At 46.0% G+C, this 26,878-nt stretch overlaps 2 protein-coding genes across 2 annotated transcripts in view; both read left to right on the top strand.

The window, feature by feature from the left end:
* LOC137627848 (protein lethal(2)denticleless-like) overlaps positions 1 to 26,878 on the top strand; it is a 194,281-nt gene that overhangs the window by 144,774 nt on the left and 22,629 nt on the right. The window contains exons 3-6 of the mRNA XM_068359262.1: positions 12,940 to 13,185; positions 13,364 to 13,555; positions 23,501 to 23,605; positions 25,478 to 25,604. Of these exons, the coding sequence (XP_068215363.1) occupies positions 12,940 to 13,185; positions 13,364 to 13,555; positions 23,501 to 23,605; positions 25,478 to 25,604 (670 nt within the window). The remainder of the gene's footprint in view (positions 1 to 12,939; positions 13,186 to 13,363; positions 13,556 to 23,500; positions 23,606 to 25,477; positions 25,605 to 26,878) is intronic.
* LOC137627533 (uncharacterized) lies at positions 5,410 to 7,760 on the top strand. The gene is made up of 2 exons (XM_068358624.1): positions 5,410 to 7,528; positions 7,597 to 7,760. The coding sequence occupies exons 1-2, from the start codon at positions 5,722 to 5,724 to the stop codon at positions 7,629 to 7,631; spliced, it is 1,842 nt and encodes a 613-aa protein (XP_068214725.1). The 5' UTR covers positions 5,410 to 5,721; the 3' UTR covers positions 7,632 to 7,760.

Here is a 26,878-nt window from a genome sequence, read left to right as displayed (position 1 = left end):
CAAGAGAGCGTGCTAGAAATAGGAATGAATGGCGAGCGATTGTGACGCAGTTCCGGTAGGCCCTGCTGCTTCCTCCGGTGCATTGGAAGACCGCGGAGGTAGGAGCAGTAGGGGATTCAGCGTTATGAAGCTTCATCTGTGGTGGATAACGGGGGAGGGTGGCTTGTGGCACCTCTAGCAGTACCAGCCAAACTCGGTTGAGTCCTTTGTCAGGCTGGGAGGATCGTAGAGAGGAGTGGTCCCCTTTTGTGTTTCATTTGTTTGATGTCGGCTACCCTACAAAATTGAGGGAAGTGCCTTGGTATATGTATGTATGTATTATGATTTTATTTTCTTAATGTAAATTTATGCAAATCTTACCCTCTTTACATAGTACAGTAGTATTATTTCAGTTAGATTTACTGTCCTGCTCACACCTGCACTAGTAAACAACCGTCACTTTTTATTTCGGCTTGGTAGAGTAAAGATGTAGCCTTGCTCTCCCGTCAAAACCTTTTAACCGGTTTATGATTACAGCAACTGGATTAAAAGTTTTAAAACTCCGTTTTTCTTTCAGCTGGTGACCCCGAACTTCCCTTTTGTGTGAACTCCGTTGCTTCCCTTAGCGAAGCAATGGCGCTCACCTCTGAGGGCAGTTTCTTCAGTAAGTGGAGGGAACTCTGACCGGTGACGCCAGACTGGTGTTTGAGTCCCACTCAATCTTGTTAGGTCCTTGGGTCGCTGTAACCTTGTGAGCTAAAGATGGGGCGTTTAGGGGAGCCTATAGGTCTATCTGTTGAGTCATCAGCAGCCAATGCTTGTCCCTCCTTGGTCTTAGCTTGGATGGAAAGGGCTTGGGCACTGTTCATAAGTATATATGGTCAGTCTCTAGGGCATTGTCATGCTTGATAGGGCAATATCACTGTCACTTACCTGTGTCATTCATGTGTGGCCTTTAAACCTTTAAAACAAGGATAATGTACCTTCATACAATTAGAACCCTGTTCTAATAAACTGTTAACTTTGATATTATTTTTCGCATGGGAAGACAGGTTATGCATTACCATCCTACCTTCCCGTAAACAGACGTAGGTAGCTCACCCTTAAGTAGACTTCCTTCATTCCAGGCATTTCCTTCCTAAATTTCAGATCGACTGTCTTAGTATTTAGAATACTTAGACTCTGAAAGTTTGTATAAGCAAATCTGTTCTCTGGGAGGAAACATTTGGAACTTAAGCCTGTTTTGCCAATCGGAAACAAAGAAATACAAACGTATTCATCGTTTCTAAGCATTTTGGCCCTAAGAAGAAGGAGGTCTCGATTGCAAATGTTAATTAGGCTTCTCCAATTGAGTTCCGAGAGAGCACCAAATCATGCGAGCTGTGCCCATATGTTCGTCCCACCTCGCGGTCTGTATTACTGGTTTGTAGAAGGACTTCCGCATACATTACCTATCCAACAATATATTGAAGATACCTCTCAATCTTGCCTTTCAGAAGTACTGTAGTTGTGTGCTATCAGTCGTTAGTGACCTGTCTCTTGCTCGACAGCAATCGCTGAGGAGATTCGCTGTGATACCATCTTCCTCTAGGGAGTACTGGCTACTCTGGTATTACCGATGTGTAATCATACTAACACTGCCAACTCCCATGGGAATGAAGGCACTTGGAGGACAGGATTCCCCCCCAACCCCCTACAGAGCAGTTGCTTACAATTGGTTGCGCGTCTCGACATCAATTAACTTGAGAGATGTTTTCTTGCTAGGTAATCTCTCGGCCCTTTGGGAATAACCGATGAGAACTGACCTTTTGCCTGAGAATCACAGTTATTGGTTCCTCTCAGTTGAACTTGCCAACCCTTTTTGGGGGTGGGAGGGGGGGGGGGGTGTAGTAACTGTCACAATCCCTGGGAAGTGTTGACTACCCTACTGAGTACTTGGCTATAACCAGGTATCCCAGAACTTATCCCATTTTACAATAAGTTGGAGGGGAGTTTATTTCCTTGCGGATAGGGGACTGGTACAACCCATCTCCCCCAGCCTTAATAGCCTTCTATGAACTAATGCCTCCTTTACGCTACCTGCCAGGCTTCGGTAGGCAGGTTATACGAGAGTGCTCTGGTCCATTCCACACGGGTGTGAGCACAGACCTGAGTCTCACAGTGTTGCGCACCCATTCACTGAGCACTAATAAGGTGGGTCGGTGAACTCCCTTGCCTGATGTAGGGCTGCGTGCGATTTAGGTCACCTATTATTTTAATGCTAGAGGTGGATAATTCACGGGGCCGAACTTTGGTTGGTCTCCTTATTCAAATAGGGATACATAGTTCCGTTCACGTTATTACACCCTCATCTGACATTATATCTAGCAATGTCAGATTACTTTGCGAAGGGATCCGCGAGGGAGCACGCGAATCGTAATATAGTGAACGAGTCTTGTGCAGCGTGGCACACCTTACCACCTAAGGAGGTGGGCAGGCGACCTTGTCGGCCTGACGAAAGTGCACGCCTCACCTCTGTTGGGCGTCTTCCCATCAAGATTCTTGCGCGCAAGAAGCATCATATAGAGTTAAGGCGAATTCTACTCCGCTAGCGCATGTAGGTAGACTACACCTTATCCTTGAGGGCTGAGAAGCGTGTGGGCATAAATGTGCCTTATCAGCTCAACGCTCTCCTCACAGTCGGTCTATTTTGCGAGAGGAACAGCCGGTTCCTTTGCAAAGGAAGGTAGCTTTTCCTTCTTAGGCCTATCGTTCAGTCAGACATGTGGACAGCGCCTACTTCCTTAGAGAAGTTGAGCATAAGGAAGGGCACGAGGCGAAATCCTCTTGTGCCCTCCCTTTCCCTGGCACTCCACCTAAGCTAGGAAACAGGCTAGTACGGTTCAATCGGGAACAGGCTCATTCTCGAGAGATGCCCCTAGTTTCTAGGACCTTGTCCATGCGGTGAAGCAGGTGGTCTCAGGATCGACCAGTCATCCGACAGTTCCACCTCGTGGTCTTAGCACCTCGACCTACCAAACGCCTCGGTGCCGGTAGATCTAAAGCAGAAGAGAGATATGAGTGGTGAGTGTCAGACTAACCTGCTTAGGGGATCAGACCTCTCTCCTCACCTGGATTTGTTCTCTTCAAAGTCGCATCAAAAGAAGGAGGGTGCTCACCTGTCGCACCTCACGGCATCAGGACTTTGGTCCGAATCCGAGCGACAGTGCCACATAAACCTGGAATGAGGGCAGCCTTTCTTGCCCTCAAACAATTCCATCAACTTCTTTCAAGGCACTCAAAGTGCTGACGAGCGACAACACTATGGTGGTGTCGCACACTAATAGCAAGGATTACTTTTCACGGCACCTCTGCCAATCTGTGGAAACCTTGGAGGGACGGAAAACAACTCTGTAGCCTTTCAGCTTGTTTCATCCTTGGCAAAAAGAACATACTGGCGGAAAATCTTAGCAGGGGGACTTGAATAGCAGGCTCTGAATGGTCTCGGAGACGTCAGATAGCCAAAAAAGTTTAATTTTGTATAATTCGCCGACAATCAACCTGTTTGCGTCATCCCTAAACTATAATCTTCAGGTGTGCTGCTTGCAAGTACTGTGCGCCAAGATGCCTTTTAACATCCAAGGGACAGGACAGAAGTCTACAAGTTCCCTTCCTTCTGCATAGTAAGGAGGCTTCTAAGCAAAGTCAGGGCATCGCAAGATCTCTCGATGACCCTAGTAGCTCACTTGTGCAACATGCAGAATGATGATTCCCAGAACTACTGCATCTGTTCACAGAGGCACTGTGAGTTCCCTTCACTTACCGATCTACTCAAACAATCACATGTACAGTAGACCTTTCATCAATCGATTCCATCTCTTCCTCTACTTGGGACAAAAGAATGGCAGGATACCTCTAGGGAAACTAATGCTTAGTAGATCAAGCAAATTGGACCGTCCTTTGTGGTTTGTGTTATAGACTGGGTATTTCTCTCCTCAGTGCGACTACAGTACAGTATACGAACAATAGCTGAGCTCTGTTTGTTCCTCAGAGAGGAAAAGTTTGTTCGGAATCGGCAATGAAAGGTTATCACTCGGCCTTAAGTCTCGTTTTAACTGAACTGAGTTAGCATTCCTCTTCAACGTAACGGTCCCTTTTCATATGGAATTTTGAGGGCATCTGCCCTCATTTGGGAATCAGACCACTTCCTGGGAATGTAGTGGAAATACAGCATTCACTGAAAGGAGCACTGTCTTTGTCAAGCTTCAGATCGTGACGTTATCTGGAAGATGGTTTTTCTCCTAGCTCTTTCCTTTGCAAAGAGTCAATGAGCTACATGGTCTGTACTATGACATCTTCCATTCACAGGCACTCGGTTTCATCTGTGAGTCATAGCCAAGACTTAAAATCCGGCTGGAGCGTATCTTATAATCAGGCCCTTCCAGATTGAGAGTCTCCATTCTGTAACAGATGACCCAGACCACCTGTTACTCTATCTTGTGAAGGCAAGGAGGAAATGCTTCAAACTGGACAAGACTAGCTGGAACAGGATCAAGGTACAGTCCCAGCTCTGGAGTTGCTCTTGGCAGCGTCTAAGGTATTGAACCTAGAAATCTGGGTTCATTGGGGGTCCCACTTGTCCTGTAATCTATCATGATCCATCCTTGACTGAGCCTCAGTGTGTGCGTCTTCTGTGTCTGTCTGGAGTGTATTTTAACCCTCTGATTGAGCTCCCTAATTACGTCCCTCCAACTGATGTGATTCTGGGCCATAAGACGGAGGTCAATTTCGAGTGCCCGATGCTGAGGACTTGGTCGCAATTGCAAAGTGACTGTTGTTTGCTAGTGCAGGTGTGAGCAGCTTGATGGGTCTACCACTGCTACCCCCTCGGCTAACTAGTGGAGGGTAGTTACACCACGCAAAAGATTCAACGGCTGATTTCAGCTATTGCCGAAATAATACTCCTACGTAAAGAGCTCTAGGTTTGTATAGTTAGGAAAAATACAAAATATTCCAAATTTGTCATTCAGTGTACGACTACTGCGTGGGAATTTTTCAATATTAAACTTAGCCGGTGATCATATAAGCTGTCAGCTCTGCTGCCCGACAGAAAAACCTACGGTCAAAATACGCCAGCGATCGCTATACAGGTAGGGGGTGTACATCAACAGCGCCATCTGTCGAGCAGGTACTCAAGTACTCCATGTAAACACAGAACCAATTTTCTCTCTGTCGTGCCACCGGCAAGACCTACTAAATTCGCTGTTGCTTACTGGATTGGTTTTCACAGATTTTGGTGAAGTACACATTTCTAGTTATTAGCTTTCGCTTTGCAGAGGTTATCTTCAATACTTCCTTGCATTCTTTTATTGAATTTTGGATTATTTGTTGACGACTTGGATAGATTTTGAATTCCCCTTTGACTAATTCAAGATGGCTGACCCTTCTCAAGTCCTTAAATACAGAAAGTGTAGTGCTAGGGACTGTTCAAGGCGTCTTCCGAAGGCCTCTATCGATCCGCACACCGTTTGTTCCAATTGTCGGGGTAAAACCTGTCAATTGGAAGATCGATGTGAGGAATGCGTTGGGCTTTCGGAATTCGATTTTCTCGAATTCCTGAAATATTCACGTAGGCTAGAGAGAGAGAGAGTCAGGAGAAGTTCATCTCGCTCCGTTGATATTTCCTCTCCCCATGCCCCACAACCTATTCCTTCCCCTGTAGTGGTTGCTCCTGATCCCCCTTCTAGCACTCAACAACCTTCGATGGCAGATATGATGCGTGCCATCCAGGCTCTGGGTGAGAGAGTCGAGTCATTGGCGAGTGACCGTAACCAACTCATGGCAGACGTCAAGGAGTTGAAGGGTAAGAGTGCAGTGGGTAGTGACAAAGTGAGTGGTAGTGTTGTGGAAAGTGTTAGTGTTGCGCTTGAGGGTGCGTCTGTTCGTGCCTGTCGTCCTCCCAGTCCGGGACCTCTTGCAAGCTCCCAAGCCCAGGGGAGAAGCAATGTCGTACGACCAAAGGGTTCGACAGGCTTTAATCAGCGGACAGACGTTCCCTCCGTGGTTTCGGACGTATCTTGCCAAGATCGCCCCACCCACAAGAAGACGAGAGAGCCCATTTATTCCTCGTCTGCGGAAGATGTTTCTCGGAAGAAACAATGGACCAAGGTCTCACGACCTCTTAAACGCAAGTCGGTCCCTTCCGCGCAAGTCCAACGGCCCAGTTGTAGCCACTGGGTCAGTTCGGACTCGCTGCAGTCTTCCGATGACTGCACACCTCCTAAGAGAGGCAAAGCGGTACCGCAACAGGCAGTAACACCGTCTGTTGCCGCACCTGCTACTGTAGACCCTAAGTGGTCTTTGCTGCAGTCCATGCAGACACAGTTAACATCTTTAATGCAGGACTTTCGTGCGGAGAAGGTTGACGCTGCACCCGTTAGCCTACAACCAACCACGGTTGTGCGTCCAGTAGACGCTGAGGCTACCTTCTCCCGCACTCCAGCTGTGAGAGTCCCGCCACCCATGCGCAGTGTACCCTGCCAGCCGCATGTTGACGTTCAGCGACGCACGGAACCCTCCGTTGACGTTCGCGAGTTACAACAACAACCTAAGTTGTTTTGTTTTAACGCGGTGCGTCAACCTCCGCAACCCACTGTGGTTACCACTACTCGCCCACAGCAGACTAGACAGTCAGGAGTAGACGCTTTGCGCCCCCGCGCAGCTATGGTTGTTGCCAGCTCACAGACTGGCCAACAGTTCCATGACGTTGCGTCCAGTGCAGTCACGCATGCACCCGTGCTGCCGGACTCAGCTGACCAGCCAATTCCTACTCCTTTGCCGCTTCCTCCTCAGTATTCAGACGATGGACTCTCTGATGATGACGACGCTGCACACCTTGACGAACCGCACACGGACATCGACGAACCCAAGACCACGCCTCCCTCCTTGGACTTTAGAAAAGTTCTTGCACTGTTCAAGGAGATGTATCCTGATCAGTTTGTTTCTGCAGCCCCACGCTCTCCTCCATCTGAGTTCGCTTTAGGCACGCAGTCATCCGCGCCTGCCTTTACGAAGCTCGTCCTCGCCCGCTCGTCCAAGAGAGCTTTAAGAGTGTTGGGAGATTGGATGCAGTCCAAAAAGCACCTTGGGAAGACAGCATTCTTGTTTCCCCCTGCGAAACTCGCTTCCAGATCGAGCGTCTGGTATGCCACGGGAGAAGTTCTCGGCTTGGGAGTTCCTGCCTCTGCCCAGGGCGACTTCTCAAGTCTAGTAGACTCTCCCCGCAGGCTGGCCATGAGACGCTCCAAGATTTGTTGGACTCCTTCAGACTTAGACCATCTGATGAAAGGAGTGTTCAGAGCCTTCGAGGTTTTTAACTTTTTGGATTGGTGTTTGGGAGCGTTGAGCAGGAAGACCTCCCCTTCTGACAAGGAAACTTCCATGCTCATTATGTCCTGCATGGACAAGGCCATACGGGACGGTTCCAGTGAGCTTGCGGCTTCGTTCGTTTCCGGGGTCCTCAAGAAACGGGAAAACCTTTGCTCCTTCTTGTCAGCTGGAGTAACACAATGTCAGAGATCGGAACTTATGTTTGCTCCTCTCTCGAAGTGCCTTTTCCCAGAGGAGTTGATCAAGGAGATTGCTGCCTCCTTGATTCAAAAAGACACGCATGACCTGGTTGCGTCATCTGCCCGCAAAGCCACCCCTTTGCCTACCGTGTCTAGACCCAGGATGGATACTCCAGCGTCAAGATTTATTCCGCCCTTTCGTGGCAGAGCCTCCAGCAGAGGAGGTGCTCGTGCCGAAGGTAAACGTGGGAGTAAGAAGAAAGGTACCAAGTCCTTTAGAGGCAGAGTCTGACTGCCACCTTCAGACAGCAGTGGGAGCCAGACTCAAGAACTACTGGCAGTCCTGGGAGAACAGGGGCGCAGATGCACAATCTGTGAAGTTGCTCAGAGAAGGGTACAAGATCCCGTTCTTGCGCAAGCCCCCTCTAGCAACGACTCCCATCGACCTCTCTCCCAGGTACAGAGAGGAGGACAAGAGACTAGCTTTGAAGCAAGAGGTGTCTCTCTTACTAGAAAAGGGAGCGGTAGTCAAAGTCCAGGACCATCAATCCCCGGGCTTCTACAACCGTCTCTTCTTAGTGGTAAAGAAGACAGGAGGGTGGAGACCGGTGCTAGACGTCAGTGCTCTGAATGTCTTTGTCACAAAGCAGACGTTCGCCATGGAGACGACAAAGTCTGTTCTAGCAGCGGTCAGGAAGACTGGATGGTCTCTTTAGACCTCAAGGACGCTTACTTTCACGTCCCCATCCACCCAGATTCCCAACCTTTTCTAAGGTTCGTTTACGGGAAGGTTGTCTACCAATTTCAAGCCCTGTGCTTTGGCCTAAGCACGGCGCCTCTTGTCTTTACGAAACTGATGAGGAATATTGCCAAATTCCTGCATTTAGCAGACATCAGAGCCTCCCTCTATTTGGACGACTGGCTTCTAAGAGCTTCGTCCAGTCATCGCTGTCTGGAGAATCTAAAGTGGACTCTAGATCTGACCAAGGAATTGGGTCTCCTGGTCAATATGGAAAAGTCCCAACTGGTCCCATCCCAAACTATAGTGTACCTAGGGATGGAGATTCACAGTCAAGCTTTTCGGGCTTTTCCGTCGGCCCCCAGAATAAGTCAAGCCCAAGGATGCATCCAGAACATGCTAAAGAAGGACCGATGTTCAGTCAGACAGTGGATGAGTCTGATAGGGACGCTTTCATCACTGGACCAGTTCATTGCGTTAGGGAGACTGCACCTCCGTCCCCTTCAATTTCACCTAGCTGTTCACTGGAGAAAGGACAAGACGCTAGAAGCGGTCTCGATCCCCATTTCCGAGAAGATGAAGTCATCACTGACTTGGTGGAAGGACAACATCTACCTCAGAGGGGGTCTGCCCCTGGCTGTTCAGACCCCCAACCACGTTCTCTTCTCGGACGCATCGGACACGGGCTGGGGTGCGACATTAGACGGTCGGGAATGCTCGGGCACTTGGAACTCGGATCAAAGAACGTTGCATATCAACTGCAAGGAGCTACTGGCAGTTCATCTGGCCTTGAAAAGCTTCAAGTCCCTCCTTCTAGGCAAGGTGGTGGAGGTGAACTCAGACAACACCACGGCCTTGGCGTACATCTCCAAGCAAGGAGGGACCCATTCTATGACGTTGTACGAGATCGCAAGGGACCTCCTCACCTGGTCAAGAGATCTAAACCTGTCTCTAGTAACGAGGTTCATTCAAGGCAACATGAATGTCATGGCGGACCGCCTCAGTCGGAAGGGTCAAATCATCCCAACAGAATGGACCCTACACAAGAATGTGTGCAAGAGACTATGGGCCACATGGGGCCAACCTACCATAGATCTCTTTGCAACCTCGATGACCAAGAGGCTCCCAACTTATTGCTCGCCAATCCCGGACCCAGCAGCAGTTCATATAGATGCTTTTCTACTGGATTGGTCCCATCTAGACATTTATGCATTCCCCCCGTTCAAGATTGTCAACAAGGTACTGCAGAAGTTCGCCTCTCACGAAGGGACAAGGTTGACGTTGGTTGCTCCCCTCTGGCCCGCGAGAGAATGGTTCACCGAGGTACTTCAATGGCTGGTGGACGTTCCCAGAACTCTTCCTCTAAGAGTGGACCTTCTACGTCAGCCACACGTAAAGAAGGTACACCCAAGCCTCCACGCTCTTCGTCTGACTGCCTTCAGACTATCGAAAGACTCTCGAGAGCTAGAGGCTTTTCGAAGGAGGCAGCCAGGGCGATTGCTAGAGCAAGGAGGACATCCACTCTTAGAGTCTACCAGTCGAAGTGGGAAGTCTTCCGAAGCTGGTGCAAGTCGGTATCAGTATCCTCAACCAGTACCTCTGTAACCCAAATAGCTGACTTCCTTTTATACCTGAGGAAGGAAAGATCTCTTTCAGCTCCCACGATCAAAGGTTACAGAAGCATGTTGGCAGCAGTCTTCCGTCACAGAGGCTTAGATCTTTCCAACAACAAAGATCTACAGGACCTCCTTAAGTCTTTTGAGACCTCGAAGGAGCGTCGTTTGGCCACCAGGTTGGAATTTAGACGTGGTACTAAGATTCCTTATGTCAGAAAGGTTCGAGCCACTACAATCAGCCTCCTTTAAAGATCTCACTTTAAAGACTCTTTTCCTCGTCTGCTTAGCAACAGCTAAAAGAGTCAGTGAGATACACGCCTTCAGCAGGAACATCGGATTTTCATCTGAATCGGCTACATGTTCTTTACAGCTTGGTTTTCTTGCCAAAAACGAACTACCTTCTCGTCCTTGGCCGAAATCATTCGATATTCCAAGCCTTTCTAATTTGGTTGGAAATGAACTAGAAAGAGTCTTATGCCCTGTTAGAGCTCTTAAGTTCTATTTAAGACGAACTAAACCTTTACGAGGACAGTCAGAAGCTTTATGGTGTGCTATTAAGAAACCTTCTTTACCTATGTCAAAGAATGCAGTTTCCTATTATATCAGACTGTTGATACGAGAAGCTCATTCCCATCTGAATGAGGAAGACCATGCTTTGCTGAAGGTAAGGACACATGAAGTTAGAGCTGTCGCAACTTCAGTGGCCTTTAAACAAAACAGATCTCTGCAGAGTATAATGGACGCAACCTATTGGAGAAGCAAGTCAGTGTTCGCGTCTTTTTATCTTAAAGATGTCCAGTCTCTTTACGAGAACTGCTACACCCTGGGACCATTCGTAGCAGCGAGTGCAGTAGTGGGTGAGGGCTCAACCACTACATTCCCCTAATTCCATAACCTTTTTTAATCTTTCTCTTGAAATGTTTTTATTGTTGTTTTTTGGGTTGTCCGGAAGGCTAAGAAGCCTTTCGCATCCTGGTTGATTTGGCGGGTGGTCAAATTCTTTTCTTGAGAAGCGCCTAGATTAGAGGTTTTGATGAGGTCCTTTAGTATGGGTTGCAACCCTTGATACTTCAGCTCCTAGGAGTCGCTCAGCATCCTAAGAGGATCGCGAGGCTCAGTAAGGAAGACGTACTTAAAAAGGCAGAGTAATTGTTCAAGTCGACTTCCTTACCAGGTACTTATTTATTTTATGTTTGTTATTTTGAATAACTGCTAAAATGAAATACAAAATACTTAGCTCATAATAATGTAAACATGTAATGCTGGTCTCTACCCACCCCCCTGGGTGTGAATCAGCTTATATGATCACCGGCTAAGTTTAATATTGAAAAATTTTATTTTTATTAATAAAATAAATTTTTGAATATACTTACCTGGTGATCATATATTAAAGGACCCTCCCTTCCTCCCCAATAGAGACCCAGTGGACCGAGGAGAAAATTGGTTCTGTGTTTACATGGAGTACTTGAGTACCTGCTCGACAGATGGCGCTGTTGATGTACACCCCCTACCTGTATAGCGATTGCTGGCGTATTTTGACCGTAGGTTTTTCTGTCGGGCAGCAGAGCTGACAGCTTATATGATCACCGGGTAAGTATATTCAAAAATTTATTTTATTAATAAAAATAACATTTTATAATGTACAGTATTTACATGAGAAAACATTTATTTACACATTGGAAATATCAAGATCAGAATTATTTACGAATTAGGAATTGGAATTTACAGATGAACTTATATTTTGCTATAAAAATGATAAAGTGAAAATACCTGTACAGTACTGTATATAGTATAAAAATTCTTTAGTTACATTCTGTATGTGTAAATATTTCTTCTACAGTATATCTACTTTTTATATATCCTTTTCTCTATAGACTGCAACTGTTTAAAATTTGAATTCTTTGTCAAATAAAACTTTCATATATTCTTCTAAAAATAGAAAGCAATAGTATATCATTCTTATTCTTTGTTATTAGAACATTCTTTATTTCTCAATTTGGCTTGCGGGCCTAGATGTCTAGGAGCAATCCCTGTTGGAGACATGGAAGCTTTTTGTAACTTTATCATCATATGTGCTTTCTCAGCTCTTAAAAAGATTTTGAATATCAAGGAAAAGGACATGTCTGTTGAATTTTTTTTTTTTTAAACATTTGGCACACCTGTTTAGTGCAGTGTAGTAGTTTGTGACACAGCGGAGAAAGCTCAATGACACCCAAAAATTTTTGTGGACAAGGGAAAGTATAGGAAGTTTGCAATTTTTCTTCCTCTTCTGTCTTCCTCTTATGCCCCTTTCCTCCTTTCCTTTACACTCACCCCTCTAACTGGTACCTTCTGGATCAGTCAAGCAGAGCGTGAGTCAGTGTTACAGTTATTGCTGTTGCACCAGGTGTAGGTGAACTGTTCTACTTGGACCAAACCTAGGCTGGGGAAGAGAGAGTCGTATGTATGCACCTTTCCTATTTCCTTCGTGTTATAGGAGTACTGTACATTATTGTACCTTGCCCTTTGTTTCGTCAGTGAGTGGTCATACCTAGAACGATCTCCAACACTTCTGTAGCTTGACATTGGTATCATTCGTGCTACCTTCTCGAGGCAATATGAAGTTCGTGCATCAAGCAGTACCCTTCTGGTCTGTTAGTGATTGCTATCTTGGTGTGACAGCCAACACTTTCATCGTTTGTAGGTAAATGTTTCTTCTCGGACTGATATCCAGTAAAGTACCTGCATGTTGGGCAGATTTGAGTATTGCTTGTGCTGTCCCATTCATGCCTTAATTAAAGAGCATAACCAACACTTACCTAGTCTACACTGATTATTAATATCGCATGTATAGAAATGGTACCTGTCCTGTGATCCAAGTTAGAATTTTGTGTCTAGTATGTTTATGTAAAAAAAAAAAGATTTTTAGAGAATATTGTATAAAAATATACATGATCCTTACTAAACTAATATATTAATACATACCTACTATTATATAAGTTATATGAATTTTTTTGCAATGCAAAATAACTGTTCCCAATTTATTTCTTTGCCATTCAGGACCATTCTATTATTACAGGTGTTCAAGAAAGGAAAGCACAAAGAAGTCTGTTCGCTCGTAGTTTCCGCTGTTACCAAGAGGACGAGTATGATGGGATTGCTTTGGACTTATTAGAAGCAAGTGGACAATCATCATCAGAAGCTCCCATATACGCTTGTAGATTTGGTAGTGGGAAATATGGTCATATCCTGGTTTTAGCTAATGAAGATGGCAAGTTGGCTTTGCGAGACACAAGGGACAGAAGCAGTCAAGCTGCAATAGAAGGTATGCGTAACACAATCCATGTCTCCGTCAGAATTAAAGAATGTCACCATTTTGATTTATGTATATGGAAAGTAGAGCAACAATTTTACTTCCTTAGGATTGATTTAAATGGACAACACATAGATATCTGTTGTTTCTTACAAATTAAAGTCCGTCATGTTTAATTTTTTTTTCTCAGGACACCAGATTCATGGGAATGCCATTTACGAGGTATGCTGGATACCAGGAACATCAGAGTTTGTGTCGGCTTCAGGAGACCAGTCGGCAGCTATTTTAACAGTTAGGGACGATGGAAGTGTGGAAAAGGTCCTTTCTTTGCTGGGACATTCCCGTTCAGTCAAGACCGTTCATGTGAATCCATTTGATCCATGTATGTATATTATTAGTAGTTATTTTCATTATATTGTGAATAATCATGGAGTCTAGTAGTCAGAAGATACTTAGTATGTAAACTTACACAAACCCTGAAATATGCTCTTGTTGGTATTAGTAGTAACATTCGTAGTAACATTCTTAAACAAAATGTTTTGATAACAAATAGTTAATACAGTGTGTGATTGCTTGTAGTCATTAAAGAATATGAAAAAGAAAAGAGTAACCATAAAACAAGTAAGAACTTGAATATCCAAGTGAATTTTAGGGGTTGACTTGGATGTATCTCTTCGATGTTTAAAGTTAAGAAAGTTGTCTGCGATATAATTCCAATGCATAGCACAATTTTCCTCGACTGTTTCCCAATAAAGTTAATGATGGATTAGATATGAAAGTAATTCAATAAACTTTCCATTCAAATCTAACTAAAAAAAGATTGGAAGCATCAGGTATAGTCATAACATAACCTCTTGTCTTTTCATTTCAGCTCAAATTAATAAATCCTATCTATAATAATGAAACAACATCTTTTATCTCCATGTGATTGATAATTTTTAAAATTAATATTGGTTTAAAAGTGCTAAAAGACTTAATGTGTGAGGAAGAAACGTTGAAAAGACGAGAAAACGAGAATTACTGTAGTGCTAATTTAGAGCAATGGGCAATGAATAGTAGTACATATTTATTATTATTATTATTAGCTAAGCTACAACCCAAGTTGGAAAAGCAAGATGCTATAAGCCCAAGGGCTCCAACAGGGAAAAATAGCAGAAATTTAATTCTGAAATCAATGTAATTAAGATGAAAGGAGTTCCACAATGAAAGAGAAGTGCAGAAGAGCAAAAATTATTGCACAGGCAGTGAGTAAGAGAGAGACTGGATGGAAAATTATTAGAAACTAGAGAGAATAATTGTGGATAGTGAAAAATAATTTACAGTACATTATATGTAGAAATTATTAAATGCAAAAATTATTGCACTTTCACACAGAGAGAAAAGATTTATGGCTTTCCATCAGAGGAATGGACATGGAAAATCAAGATTAAAATGGGTATTTGTTCCGTAACTGAAATACAAACCACGCTATTTACATGGGGGTAATTACTTCGGCGTAGCTGAATGACGAGCCATAAGAATTTTAACGAGGGTTTACTACCCCTCCGCTAGTTAGCGGGGGGGTAGGGAGGGGTAGCCTGCTACCCCTCCCCATCACACACGCACCAGTGAAAGGCTCACTTTACTTTTGGCTCGGATGGCGATCGGATGTCTCCGCTCCCATCCTCACTTGACGGCCATTATTGTTTTGTCTTTTTAACTTACCTTTTCTTATACTTAATATATTTAAACATTATTGATGTTTATATATATTTTTGTGTATGGGAAATAGTAAGTTTCCTTTGCTTTCGGTGTTGTGCGGTGTGTGTTGTGTACGTCTACGAGAGTGATCGCCGGCTTAGCCAGGCCACCACAATTCTCTTCTTGATCACGGCCGTTCACTCCTAGGCCACCATGGTTGCCTTCGTGGAGTACGGCCCCTCTCTTGAGGTCGTTCACCTCTTACTCCGTACTACGCCTACGATAGCTTTTCAGGCCGAGTCGCTATTTCGTTTTATTTGTCTCAATTATTTTTATGAATATAATTGTATTTTTAACTTTTCAGCTCGGGGCTCACGTCCCTTCGGGGGTCGGTGATCCTTGGAACATTCAAAGTCAGTTGTATAATTATAATGTTATAATTCTGTTTTTGTTAAGTTTTTTGTGCCCCCCCCCCTCATCCGGGCATGGCGGGGGGGGGGGGGAGGCGGGCGCATATCTACTTTCGTTCATATGTTTTACTTTCCCTCGGGGTTTCTCTTCTGAGTTTCACCCGGGGGAATTTCTGTTAAATAATTATTCTTTTTTATTTTCCAGTTTACGATGCTGTTTCTTCGTTCCTGTTGTGTGCCTTCGAAGCAGAGCTTTCCTGTTTATGCCTGGGGAGTCGGCTGTCGCCGCCGTCTCTCGAGGCCATCGTCAGGGGCGTTCCCATCTCTTAGAAGTTCCCCCGTGACTACTGCCAGCTCTTCTGTGCATCGTAGAACGATAAGGAGGTTCGCCTCCAGGGTAGTTAGTTAACTTCCCTTTTTACTTTTCCCTGGTCCTTAGGCGGTTATGCTCTTGGGGCTGAGCGGCCGCCCTTGTGACTTGCTCAAGGGGCTGAGCGGTTGCAAGGCTGGACCATGGTACTAGCGACTATGCTCTCGGGTCTGAGCGGTCGCTTCTGTAGCTACGCTCAAGGGGCTGAGCAGCTGCAAGATCAGTCTGGACCTCTCTCGTTCGCGAGGGAGGCCGCACTAAGGGCTCCTCTTCGGAGGATTGCTCCTTTTGTCTCTTCTACGAAGTGTCTCCTCCTGTTCGCGTGAGAGCTCACAGAGACTCCTCTTCGGAGGATTGTTCCTGTTTACGTCAGCTGATCTCACGGTCCTTGGGGGCTCCATCACCAGTCTCTTCTACGAAGTGCTCACCTCTCTCGTTCGCGAGAGAGGCCACTCATAGAGACTCCTCTTTGGAGGATTGTTCCTGTTGACAACAGCTTGCGGTTCAGTCACTAGCACTTCGGTCTTTAGTGACAGGGAAACTTCGGTTTCTCTTTTTCCCTGATTCTTCGGGGTCTCGGAGCTGTAGTTACGCAGTTCCCTCGGGCTCTCGTAACTTTAGTCACTTCTACACTTCAGTGATTAGTGACGGTGAAACTTCTGTTTCTCGTTGCGCTGACCCTTCGGGGTCTTGCAACTACTGTAATCCCCTTGGGGCCTCGCTACTCAGGCTACGTTAGACCTTTTTGTCTCTCATGCCCTCAGTGGACCTGCTGTCTGCTGTATCCGTTCCCAACTGCTGACGCGCCTTGGGCGCCCACGCCCCCGTTATCCAACGGGCTCCTCCTTCCGGGGCAGGAGAGACTTTCTCACACCGCGAGTAAGCCCCTTAAGTGCCAGGTATCCCCTGCGCGCCAACATTCCCTTGCGCGCTAGCGCTCGGCTGCTGTTTCTGCTGTTCCTGAGACTGCCTTCCAGAGACACCCTGTTCCAGTAATTCAATAAGGCTGCTACCAACGTTCCTTGCGCATTTGCGCACATCGTTGGGGTTCCTGAGATAGCGCACAGGCGCTCACCAGCGGTTCAGCCTACGGTGTCTCTAAGTCTCTTCTATGAAGGACACCTCTCCCATTCGTGGGAAAGGTCCCTCACAGAGACCACTCCTCGGAGTGTTAGCAGTACTTCAGTTGATCGTCGGCTCTGAAGCAGACCTCCTGGTCCTCTTCAGGGGATGCCCTCCCTTTTAGGGACACATCCCAGTTCCTGATCTACGAGTTAGCCGATCCTTCAACCAAGAGCGCGTGCACGCTCTCCGACGATCTTCTGTTGCACAGGGGCCTACGATCTTCACTCGCGCGTAAACGCTGAAGATCCGCGATCGTCAAAGATCGTCAGCCGACGATCTTCTGATACGCGCTAACACGTAAGCACGGAAGATCGCCCGCGCGCGATCTTTGAGGCCCTTCCGCGCGCGATCGTCGAGGATCGTTAGCCAACGATCTTCATAACGCGCGTAAGCGCCGAAGATCGTCCCACGCGCGATCTTCGAAGCAGTCCGAGCGCGGTTTTCCGCACGCGATCGGCGACGGCCGTTAGCCGGCGATCTTCGGATCTGGCGCTAGGCGCGCAAGCGCTGACGATCTTTATAGTGCGTGTAAGCGCCGAAGATCGTTCTGTGCGCGGGATGGTTCCCGCGCGCGACCATTGAGGCTCACGCGATCGTTGCGGATCATCCGCGCGCGGTTTCTCGCTTGTCCTCGGGCGTTTTTTCTGCTCGTCCACAGGTGGGATGGTTGCCCGCGCGCGGTCATCACAGTTCGTCCGCGCGCGATCGTCGTAAATCGTCCGCGTGCGGGCACCAAGGTTTCCCGTGCGGGAGAGCCGACGATCTTCGCACACGCGTGAGCACCGAAGATCGTCCGTGCTCGCGCGAATCGCCGACAATCGTCTGGCATAGTTGGAGATCGTACGCGCGTGGGCACCAAAGGTTTCCCGCTCACTGTCTCCGACGATCTTCTCTCGCGCTAGCGCCGACAATCTTCGTACACGCATAGGCGCCAAAGATCGTCAGCGTTATTTCTTCCGCGCGTGGGATGATTTCCCACACGCAAGCACCGGCGATCTTTTGTCGCCGAGATCGTTCGCGCGTGGGAAGGTTACCCACACTATCACCCACGATCTTTCACGCGCAAGCGCCAGGGATGTTCATACGCGCGGAAGCACGGGGATCGTTCACGCGGCCGCCGATACGGCCATGCTCACGCGGGTACGCGTGCATGCGGGCGCGGTTATACTGCTACGCATGTTTTATTCACGCGCTACCCAGATCTGTGCTTTTCGCGCTATCACCAGCGTGATCGGCGCACCATTCTCCGACACGATCGCGCCCTGATTACATCAGGGCTTATGGCGGTCAGGCCACCTTCGCGTTTCCCTCCCACGCAGCGCAGAGCATTGCCCCCTCTGGAGGGGGGGAGGTTTCCGGACAGGTCAAAGGTCTCTTCTCCCTTCATTGCAGATTCTCTACGGGCGAACCCTCATGTGTCAACTCCTCCAGGGGATCGAACGATCCTCTTCCCTCCAGAGGGACTCCCTGTCAGCGCGAGGGTCGGTCGGCATCCCTGGTGGGACGCCATCATCAGAGCGCTCATGCAGGTGATGAGCCTGTGCCTTCTGACTGGGGTCACTAATCAGTAGCAACTTCCTCTCCCCTGAAGAGGGTGAGAGGAATCCCTGGCATGGTGTCTCCTCCAAGGACTATCCTGTCCCTTCGCGAGTCCTTACGCAGACGATGAGCCCTCCTCAGACTTCTCCCCTCCCCTGCGGATGAGCATTACCCATCCCCAGGAGGGTCGGAAGACCTGGTCCTCTCCCCCATCACTCCATAGGGAGAATCCCCGCCTCTTCCTGAGAAATCTTCTCGTGCGGAGGGGCGAAAGCCTTACATCCTTCATCGCTGGGGTCCTGTTTCCCTCTTAGGAGGGATCCTAAGGCCCAGTCTTCCGCAAGGACCCGACAGGATCCAGATGGACCCTTGGGTCATGTCTACGAATCTCCCCAGGAAGAGCCTCCGGGGATGAGAGACCTCGCTGCCAGTCCATCAGGAGAAGCTCCAGGGGTCAGATCTTGCATTCTGGCAGGTTCTGACCCTCAGGAGAAACCTAAAGGGGACCCCAGATTCAAAGATTCCTCTTCGGTAAGGGAAGGATACGGTCCGGGACCGAATCTACTCACCCAAGGGCTTCCTTGGGCCAGTGCAGCTCGCCCTGGTCTCAGGGAATGAAGAGCGCCAGAGACTAGGCCGAGGGCCAGCTCTCCGAGCTTGTCTCCTTCAACAGTCCTGGTCGGTATCGAGCCCCTCCCTCCTCCCTGGGTAGGGATCGGTGAGGGGACGGGCCCTCTGGGCAGAAGTCCAGTCCACGTTGGAGATACGCTCCCTCCAAGAGGTGGCCAACGGGTTCCGAGGCCTCCTTAATCGTCTCGTTCCCTTCTCGAGTCTGTACAGGGTTGTCAAACAGTCTCCGTTCAACATAGCAACAGCAGACGCGGTCAGTCTTGCGGTGAGACCACAAGACTTCATGTGTACACTGGTCCGGTAGGACGCGTACTTCCGATCCCGGCTCACCCGTCTTCAAGGAAGTACTTTGGAGTTTGCCTGGAAGGCGGATATACCAGTTCAAAGTGCTGTGCTTCGGTCTCTCCACAGCACCTCAACAATTCACCGATGCTTCCACTCAGATCTCTTCACGGGCTCTCGGGATCGCCATCCGTCCCCTCCGTCTCCTGGGTGACTGGCCGATCCTAGCAGACTCGAAGGCATCCCTTCTTCGTCATCGGGACAAGTTCCTCGGACTTTGCCAAGTTCTAAGGATCATGGTGGTCCTCGAGGAGTCCTCCCTGCAGCCCTCTCAGTCTGGTATACCTAGGCCTGGTCTTAGACACCAATCTCCCGAAGCCTTCCCTTCAGGCGACAGGATAGCAAGGCGGTGGAAGGTCGCGAGACCTTTCCCCACAAGAGAAGAACCTCCAACCCAATGTGGTTACGTCTCTCTTCCCTGGCCCGTCTGGTTTCCAACAGTCGCCTCAGGATGAGTTCTCCCCAGTGGCGACTCGGGGCGCAGGGGATTCAGGGGCATGACTCCCCGGACGCCGGGACCCCTAGGGGACAACCAGAACAGACGGACCCCCGGGGGTGGGAAGCAGACGAGGATCTACAATAGGGAGTAGACCTTCTCGTCCTTCCCCCAAACTTGATGCCGTTTTCGGACGCGTCAGAAGGGGGTGGGGTGGGGGGGGGGCACATTCTTAACCTCGGGACCTCAGGCCGGTGGTCAGAACCAGGAAGTACTGTACCTTCTCTAAACCTACTAGAGATGGAAACCATGTTTCTGGCACTTCAGTAGCTCCACCCAGCCTGGCGGACTACTATGTGGTTGTTAGGATCAACAACACCACAGTGATGGCTTACTTGCCCAGACAAGGTGGTACTTTTCAGTACAGCCATCCCATCCTGCGGTAGAGATACCGGGATGGTCCGAGTTCCCCTCGATCTCCTTAGCAGCTCTCTTGATTCCAGGCAAAGGAATGGGGTCGCTGACAGTCTGAGCAGTGCGACACGGACACCACATTCCGAGTGGTCTTTGGATCCTCAAGTAGCCTACAAAGTCCTGACTCGGTGGGGCTCCCTCGGTGGACCGGTTCGCTACAGCACTGAGCTGCAGGCTCCCGCTGTACTGCTCCCCGGTCCCGGACCCCAAGGCCCTCTGGTAGGATGCCTTCCAGCAACAGTGGGACAACATCGATGTGTTTGCCTTCCCCCGTTCTGGCGGATGAGGAGAGTACTCTACAGGACCAGAGTATCGGTCAGTCACTCAATGACCTCCCTAGCTCCGCTAGGGCCTCTCGCAGGTGGCTCACCAGTCCCTCTGTAACTCCTTACGGAGCCTCCGAGGGAACCCCCCCCCCCCCACGCCACCGGTTACTCACACAGCCACATGCCATCATCCTCCTCAAAGCCGTAGCTTGCTCCAACTTCCCGCCGGGAGACTACCCAGCATCTCCTCAAAGAGAGAGGATTTTTGCAACAAGTTGCGAAAAGGAGGCCTGGACACCTGCGCAAATCTTCCGCAGTAGTCTCCCAGGCCAAGGGGCGAGTTACTGTGGTCGGTGTCGTGGAGAGGGTATCCCTCCACACGATGCCGCTTCCAGCAATAGCGGAGCTCCTCGTGGGATTGCGGGATGAAATGTGCCTTTCAGTTTTGGCTGTGAAAGGCTATCCCTCAGCCTTAGGTCTTGCCTCCAGGCTCTAGGGATAGGCATTTCTCCCTCGCTGGAACTCTTCCTTCTCATACGAAGCCTTGTCCTCTCCTGCCCTCAGTCCAAGGCGAGACCTCCTCCTTGGGACGTGGTTCGAGTCCTCAAGTCTCTAAAGAGACCCCCTGACGAACCACTACGTAAGGCCCCAGATCACCACCTTACTGGGTAGACAGTGTTCCTGCTAGCCTTATCTTCAGCCAAGCGAGTCACATGGTCTCTCATACGACTTCGCCCATTCAGGGGGATATGGGTAGGCAACATTCAGGTTCGTCCCTGAGGTTTGTTGCCAAGACTCAGAACCCGGGAGTGCCGGACCCGCTGTTCGACTCTTTCCAGGTTTCGAGTCTCCGTCCTGTAGCAGATGACCCAGACCATCTCCTACCTTGCCGGTAGGGAGTCTGAGGTGGCGTCTTAAGAAAACGACTGCAGTTCATCTCCAGGCTCAAGCCTCGTTCGTGGACCCTGGGAAACGAAGAGAAGGGTTTCCAGGAATACCATCTCGACCCGGATTCGCAGGGTGTTACACCCGGCCTTGAATCCTGACCCTTCTCCGTCGCATCGCCCTAGAGCCCATGATGTCGGGCGTAGCTACGTCCCTGCCCTTCATGGAGCATCATTCAGTGACGCAGGCCCTACAAGCGGGTATGTTGAAGCATCAGACCATCTTCTCAGCCCCTTACCTGCAAGACATGACCCACAGGAGGCTCGATACGTTGCTATCGGCCCTGTGGTGGCTTCACAACAGCTGGTCTAAACCTCAGGCTCCTTGATGGACAAGTAGCAGAAGGTTGAGGGTATTGTTACCTGGTGTTAGTCTGCATGAATGAAAAGATCTGTCTGGCCCTTATTCTTTTCTTCATCCTCTCCTCCCTTGGAGAAAGCAGCATCCTGGGTTCTTTGCACAGCTGACCTCAAACCACTGCAGGTGGACCATGCTTCCTTGTGTTCCTAGTATTAGGTGTAATACTGTCATTTCCCCATACCCTGACGAGATGGTATTGGGAGAGTCCTAGCCTGGATTTCCTACTGAGGAACTCCAGGGCAACTGCCTAGGACTAGTCACTTTTCACCTTCGCACACACCTTACGTAGGCCGCGGCAGTTTCACAACCGCCAGCGAGGAGCAGGGATTCCCTATTGTCTGAGTACTTGATCGCTCGAATATGGAATCCCCGGGCAAGCCAAAGCCAGTAAGGCCGGGACTTACCACCCTTCCTAAGGGTTAAGTCACCCCATGTAAATAGCGTGGTTTGTATTTCAGTTACGGAACAAATGACAAATTTGTAGATAATTTGTATTTTTCCTAACTATACAAACTTTAGCTATTTACACATATTTGGCCGCCAGCCCTGTCCCCCAAGACAAGTCCTACCTCTAAGTTAAGTGAGCCTTTCACCGGTGTGTGTGAGGGGGAGGGGTAGCAGGCTACCCCTCCCTACCCCCCGTTAACTAGCGGAGGGGTAGTAAACCCTCGTTAAAATTCTTATGGCTCGTCATTCAGCTACGCCGAAGTAATTACCCACATGTAAATAGCTAAGGTTTGTATAGTTAGGAAAAATACAAATTATCTACGAATTTGTCATTTTTGTCATGTGTTGGGAAATTGTAGTGCCCTTAGTGCTTTTTTTAATTTTTAATTGAAGGCTAAGTAATTATTATTTTTGGAATATTTAAATAAACATTCTTATTTAATAATTTAGAATTACAAATTTGTATAAAAACTGTCATTCTAATCACCATCACTTCAGATGAAATTGGAACTGAAATCAGTTACCTTTAATCTTTAAACAAGAAAATTCTTGGACTTGCGAAAGAATGAGAAGTGCTTGGTTATAAATGCAGTAAATTTTTTTTTATTCACAGCGTTCTTTTTTTTATAATATGATTTCACCGGCCGTCACAGATCGACCCAGAAATATGATTTTAGGTCAAGAAACAAGAAAGAAAATTATTTAAGAATAGCCAACTTTATATTTCCTAATGTATTTTTTTTATTCAAAGGAATCTATAAGCATACAGTACGGTAAAATTAAGACGTGTTTTTCCCAATTCTGATCATTATTACTGTTTGTATTTATTATTTAAAGAAAGTTTTCTCTATTTTCCGTTCGTGTTTAGTATGTATAGGGGATTTTCAGTATCTAATGTCTGTTGCCTTACCATGTTCACCTCAGATAATTTAATGGTGTCTCTTTATCTAGCCAAGATGTATCTTAGAGGTTAAAGTGATGATTACATGTTTTTATTCTTAGTAATATGTAATTATTTCATCTTTGTATTCCTCTGAAGTGTTGTTTTATTTTATTTTGAGAGTAAAACATTGGGATGTGTAAAGGAAAGCTCATGTGAAAGATAAAAAAGTCTGAACAGAATTACCAAAAAAACCCTGAGATTTGGCTATATTTCTTGTCTGGAGATTTGGCTATATTTCTTGTCTGAAAATTGACAGTTTTGAGTTTTGGTTCATAAGATTTTTTTTTATGGTCTTGAAATTTGATTTTAGCATAACCAATTTACTGTACTTTAATTACTGTATATTAATAAATTCCACAGATGTGATAGCAACTGGTGGGCGAGATGGCTCCATCATTATATGGGATAAGAGATGCAAGCCCCATTATCGAGCAGATGATATTGCACCTGCCCACTACAATCAGGGTGAGTAATTTGGTTGCTTAAAGTTTATATTTGCATTACTGATTTTTATGAGAAAGGTATAATGTATCTTTTTATGTTTAATTGGTAGTTGAAAAGGCTTCAGTCTTTCGTGATGGTTGAACAAAGTTATCCTTTAAATGCTACAATTTCTGGTGTTTATCGTCTTCCTTCATTTGGACCAAAACTACAATTTAATAACACTTTTTTTGCATGACCCAGCACTGCATACAAATACAATAAATGAATGCAATATATGTAAAAGTTAAAGAATTAAAACAAATAAAAATATACAATCACAGGTTTCGCAAAGATTTGATATCATCTTTGTGGACTAGATCAGTAACATTTTATTTTTTATTATCTTGCTCTTATATTTTCATGCTGCTAAATGAACAAGTGGCCATTCTTGGCTTTAACTGAAAGGTGATATGACAGTGTTGTTCCTCTTGTATTTATCAGGCTATGCACATTTTGATGGAGTGGTAAGTGCATGCATCTTTAGATTTTTCTTAAAGTCCTCATATTTTTCATCCCAGCTGTGACCTAAACAATAGTTAGCTAATGTTGAGGAACCTCATTCTGTGCTTAGGCCTCCGGAAACTAACTAGATAATTGGGGAACAAATTAGTATTATCTCTGTACGGTGTTAGGGGATTGAACGTTGGCCATCATCATAGCCCAAATCCATAAATCCAATTCATTTTAATAGGAGGTGAATGGAGTGAAAGTAGTGTTAGGAAGGAAACTGTAATAAGCAGAGAAGAGGTTATTCTTGATTGTTTCTCTGAGAAGAAATTAATGGAATCGAGGAGAAACCATCAGTTTTCTCTCAACTTGGTTACACTGGGATGTAATTTATATGATTTTATATTTTCTAGTATTAGCAGCATACAAGGAGAAAAGAAGACTCCAAAATCGGAATTTACTCTGCTAGCATATAACAAAACAAATATATTTACCTTTATTTGTTTTAAGGAAAAGCTATTCCTGCATTGAATGAATTTAGCATATCGACTCCCTTCACCTCAATCTTGGCATTAATTTTGATTGTTAAGCCTCTGTAAACTAATTAAATTGGAACAATTTTGAATGGGGCCAAAATTAGTATTATTAGAAATAAGTTTATAACTAGTTAAAGGGAATTATCACATGTGTAGCAGCATATGCCTGTGGCTCATGGAATTGTCAAGAGGCCAAAACCTGAAAGCCTTGACACAAGAACAGTTTTTATTCTATCTGAAAGTTCTGTATTTCTTTTCTATAAAGTAATTGACTGGTGATGGAGTAAATAAATAGAGTTGATAAAGAGAAACATTTTGCCAACCTGTTAGCAACAGAGACATGAATACTGTAGTATTATCACAAGTTAAGTGCCCCAAATATTCTCAATACAAGAACAGAACCAACCAAAAAAAACAGTGGGCAGATGATATAGTAAAATGAAGAAAGTTATGGTGGCTAGATTTATCACTTATTTACACACCTATACCTCAGTTCATTATTATCTGAATGTATATTACTATTGCTAATTACACTACATAAAAATAACAAAATATCAGAGAAAAAAGTGAATAGTTATCTCCAAAACAAAAGAAAAAAGCTGTTTCAATTACCTTAGATGTCAGGATGCCAGAAAACTTCAAATCAATCAATCCTCTGACAATATTCCCACAAAATCAATAAGAATGGGTATTATAAAACATGGATTGAGAAAGGAAAGGCCTCTTTGAAAAATTGGTGAAGTATAAATAAAAAAATAAAATGATTGCCTACTTTAATGGAAAACATTTTGAGCATATACTGGTACTTTGTTATGCCTTACCCTGTTAATCAATTTAGTTTTATGTACTGACGTTAGACTTGTACTTGCAGTTTTAAAGACCTTGTCTTCCCCAAGTGTGAGGAAGGCTACACAGAGTGGATCCTCAGTGAACAACAGTGTAACAGGAGTTGTGTTTCAGCTGCAGCATACGTTGATATCTTCCGGAGCATCAGATGGGTGAGTTTAAGTTTTTGAAATTTTGTTTTACCTTTTGCAAAGCTGTGACAAAATTGCGAGCTAACAATTCACATTAACTCTATGGTGATTTTGGCCGTGATAAAATAGCTGGCAGGCTCATGTCTTTAAGCCACGGGCAAACTTTTTTTGACAGTGAGTAATGATATTAGGTGTCAGCCCACTTATGTGGACTTTTCGAAGCGTAAGTAACAAAGGTATAGCGATAGAAAAAACTGTAAATTGCAATAGAAAACCGAATAAATTTTCTTTATAGCAGTCATGGTTACAGGATATTAGGTAAGGTTTTAGTTTAGGTTATGCAAGAGGACTTTCTTGTTAAAAATATAAAAGGAATTTGGAAATATAAGGAGTTCTGGTATAAAGTTGTCATCAAATATCTTTCATTAGCTTATGTATTCACTATTTCAGTATTCAAATTAGTTTTGTAGAAATGCAACCAAAGTTTAAATTCCAGGTCATTTGAATTAAACACTTATGGATGAAGATGATTGTATCGTTGAAGATTTTCAAGTTGTGTTCTTTTGTGCAATATATACTTGTAAAAAAATTTTGTTGAAAAACTGCAAGAAAGTTATTGGAAAATTATTTTTTTTTAAATATTAAACTTAGCCGGTGAATATATAATAGCTGACGTCTCCGACGGCTCGACAGATTCCAAAAACTCGCGAGCGATCGCCATGAAGGTTGCGGGTGTGCCCACCAGCGCCGACTATCGGCCAGATACCGCATATACATGTAAACAGCCTCAGTTCTTCTCTGTCGGTTTCATCGACAAGTCGATTCCACTCGCTATTATGACCTCGAGTTTTCTACCGAATTGGTGAAGTACTTGGTTTTGGTTTTATTGCTTTCGCCGTGTTGGATTATTCAATACTATCCTCAAAAGAAATGCTTTTGAAAGGAGAGTAAAAGTGTTTTGCCCTTGCTTTTTTTATCTCTGGTTTTTTCCATAGAGTAAAGATGGCCGACCCTTCCCTTAGTGTACGGAAGTGTGTTTTAGGTTTATTTATGCTACGCAGTTTGCGCTCTATCGTTACGATAGAGAAAGAGAGAATCACGGTTTCACTTTGCAGAAAGAGTAAATCGATTTTGACGTTTTGTTCATTCTTTCAAACTGAAGTGTTTTAAATACTAATTTAAAGGAACTTGTTAATTTTCAATTTCTTAGTCCTTTCAGTTTTTTCCTTTGGTCAAATAACCTGTTTATTGACAAAGGGTGAGTGGGCAATTCTCTTCTGTGTGACAAGAGAGAG

This window comes from Palaemon carinicauda, chromosome 35 (genome assembly GCF_036898095.1).
Source record: "Palaemon carinicauda isolate YSFRI2023 chromosome 35, ASM3689809v2, whole genome shotgun sequence".
NCBI classification, from domain to species: Eukaryota; Metazoa; Arthropoda; class Malacostraca; order Decapoda; family Palaemonidae; genus Palaemon; species Palaemon carinicauda.
Note: the sequence above shows the minus strand (reverse complement) of the source record. Positions and strands in the feature narration are given on the sequence as shown.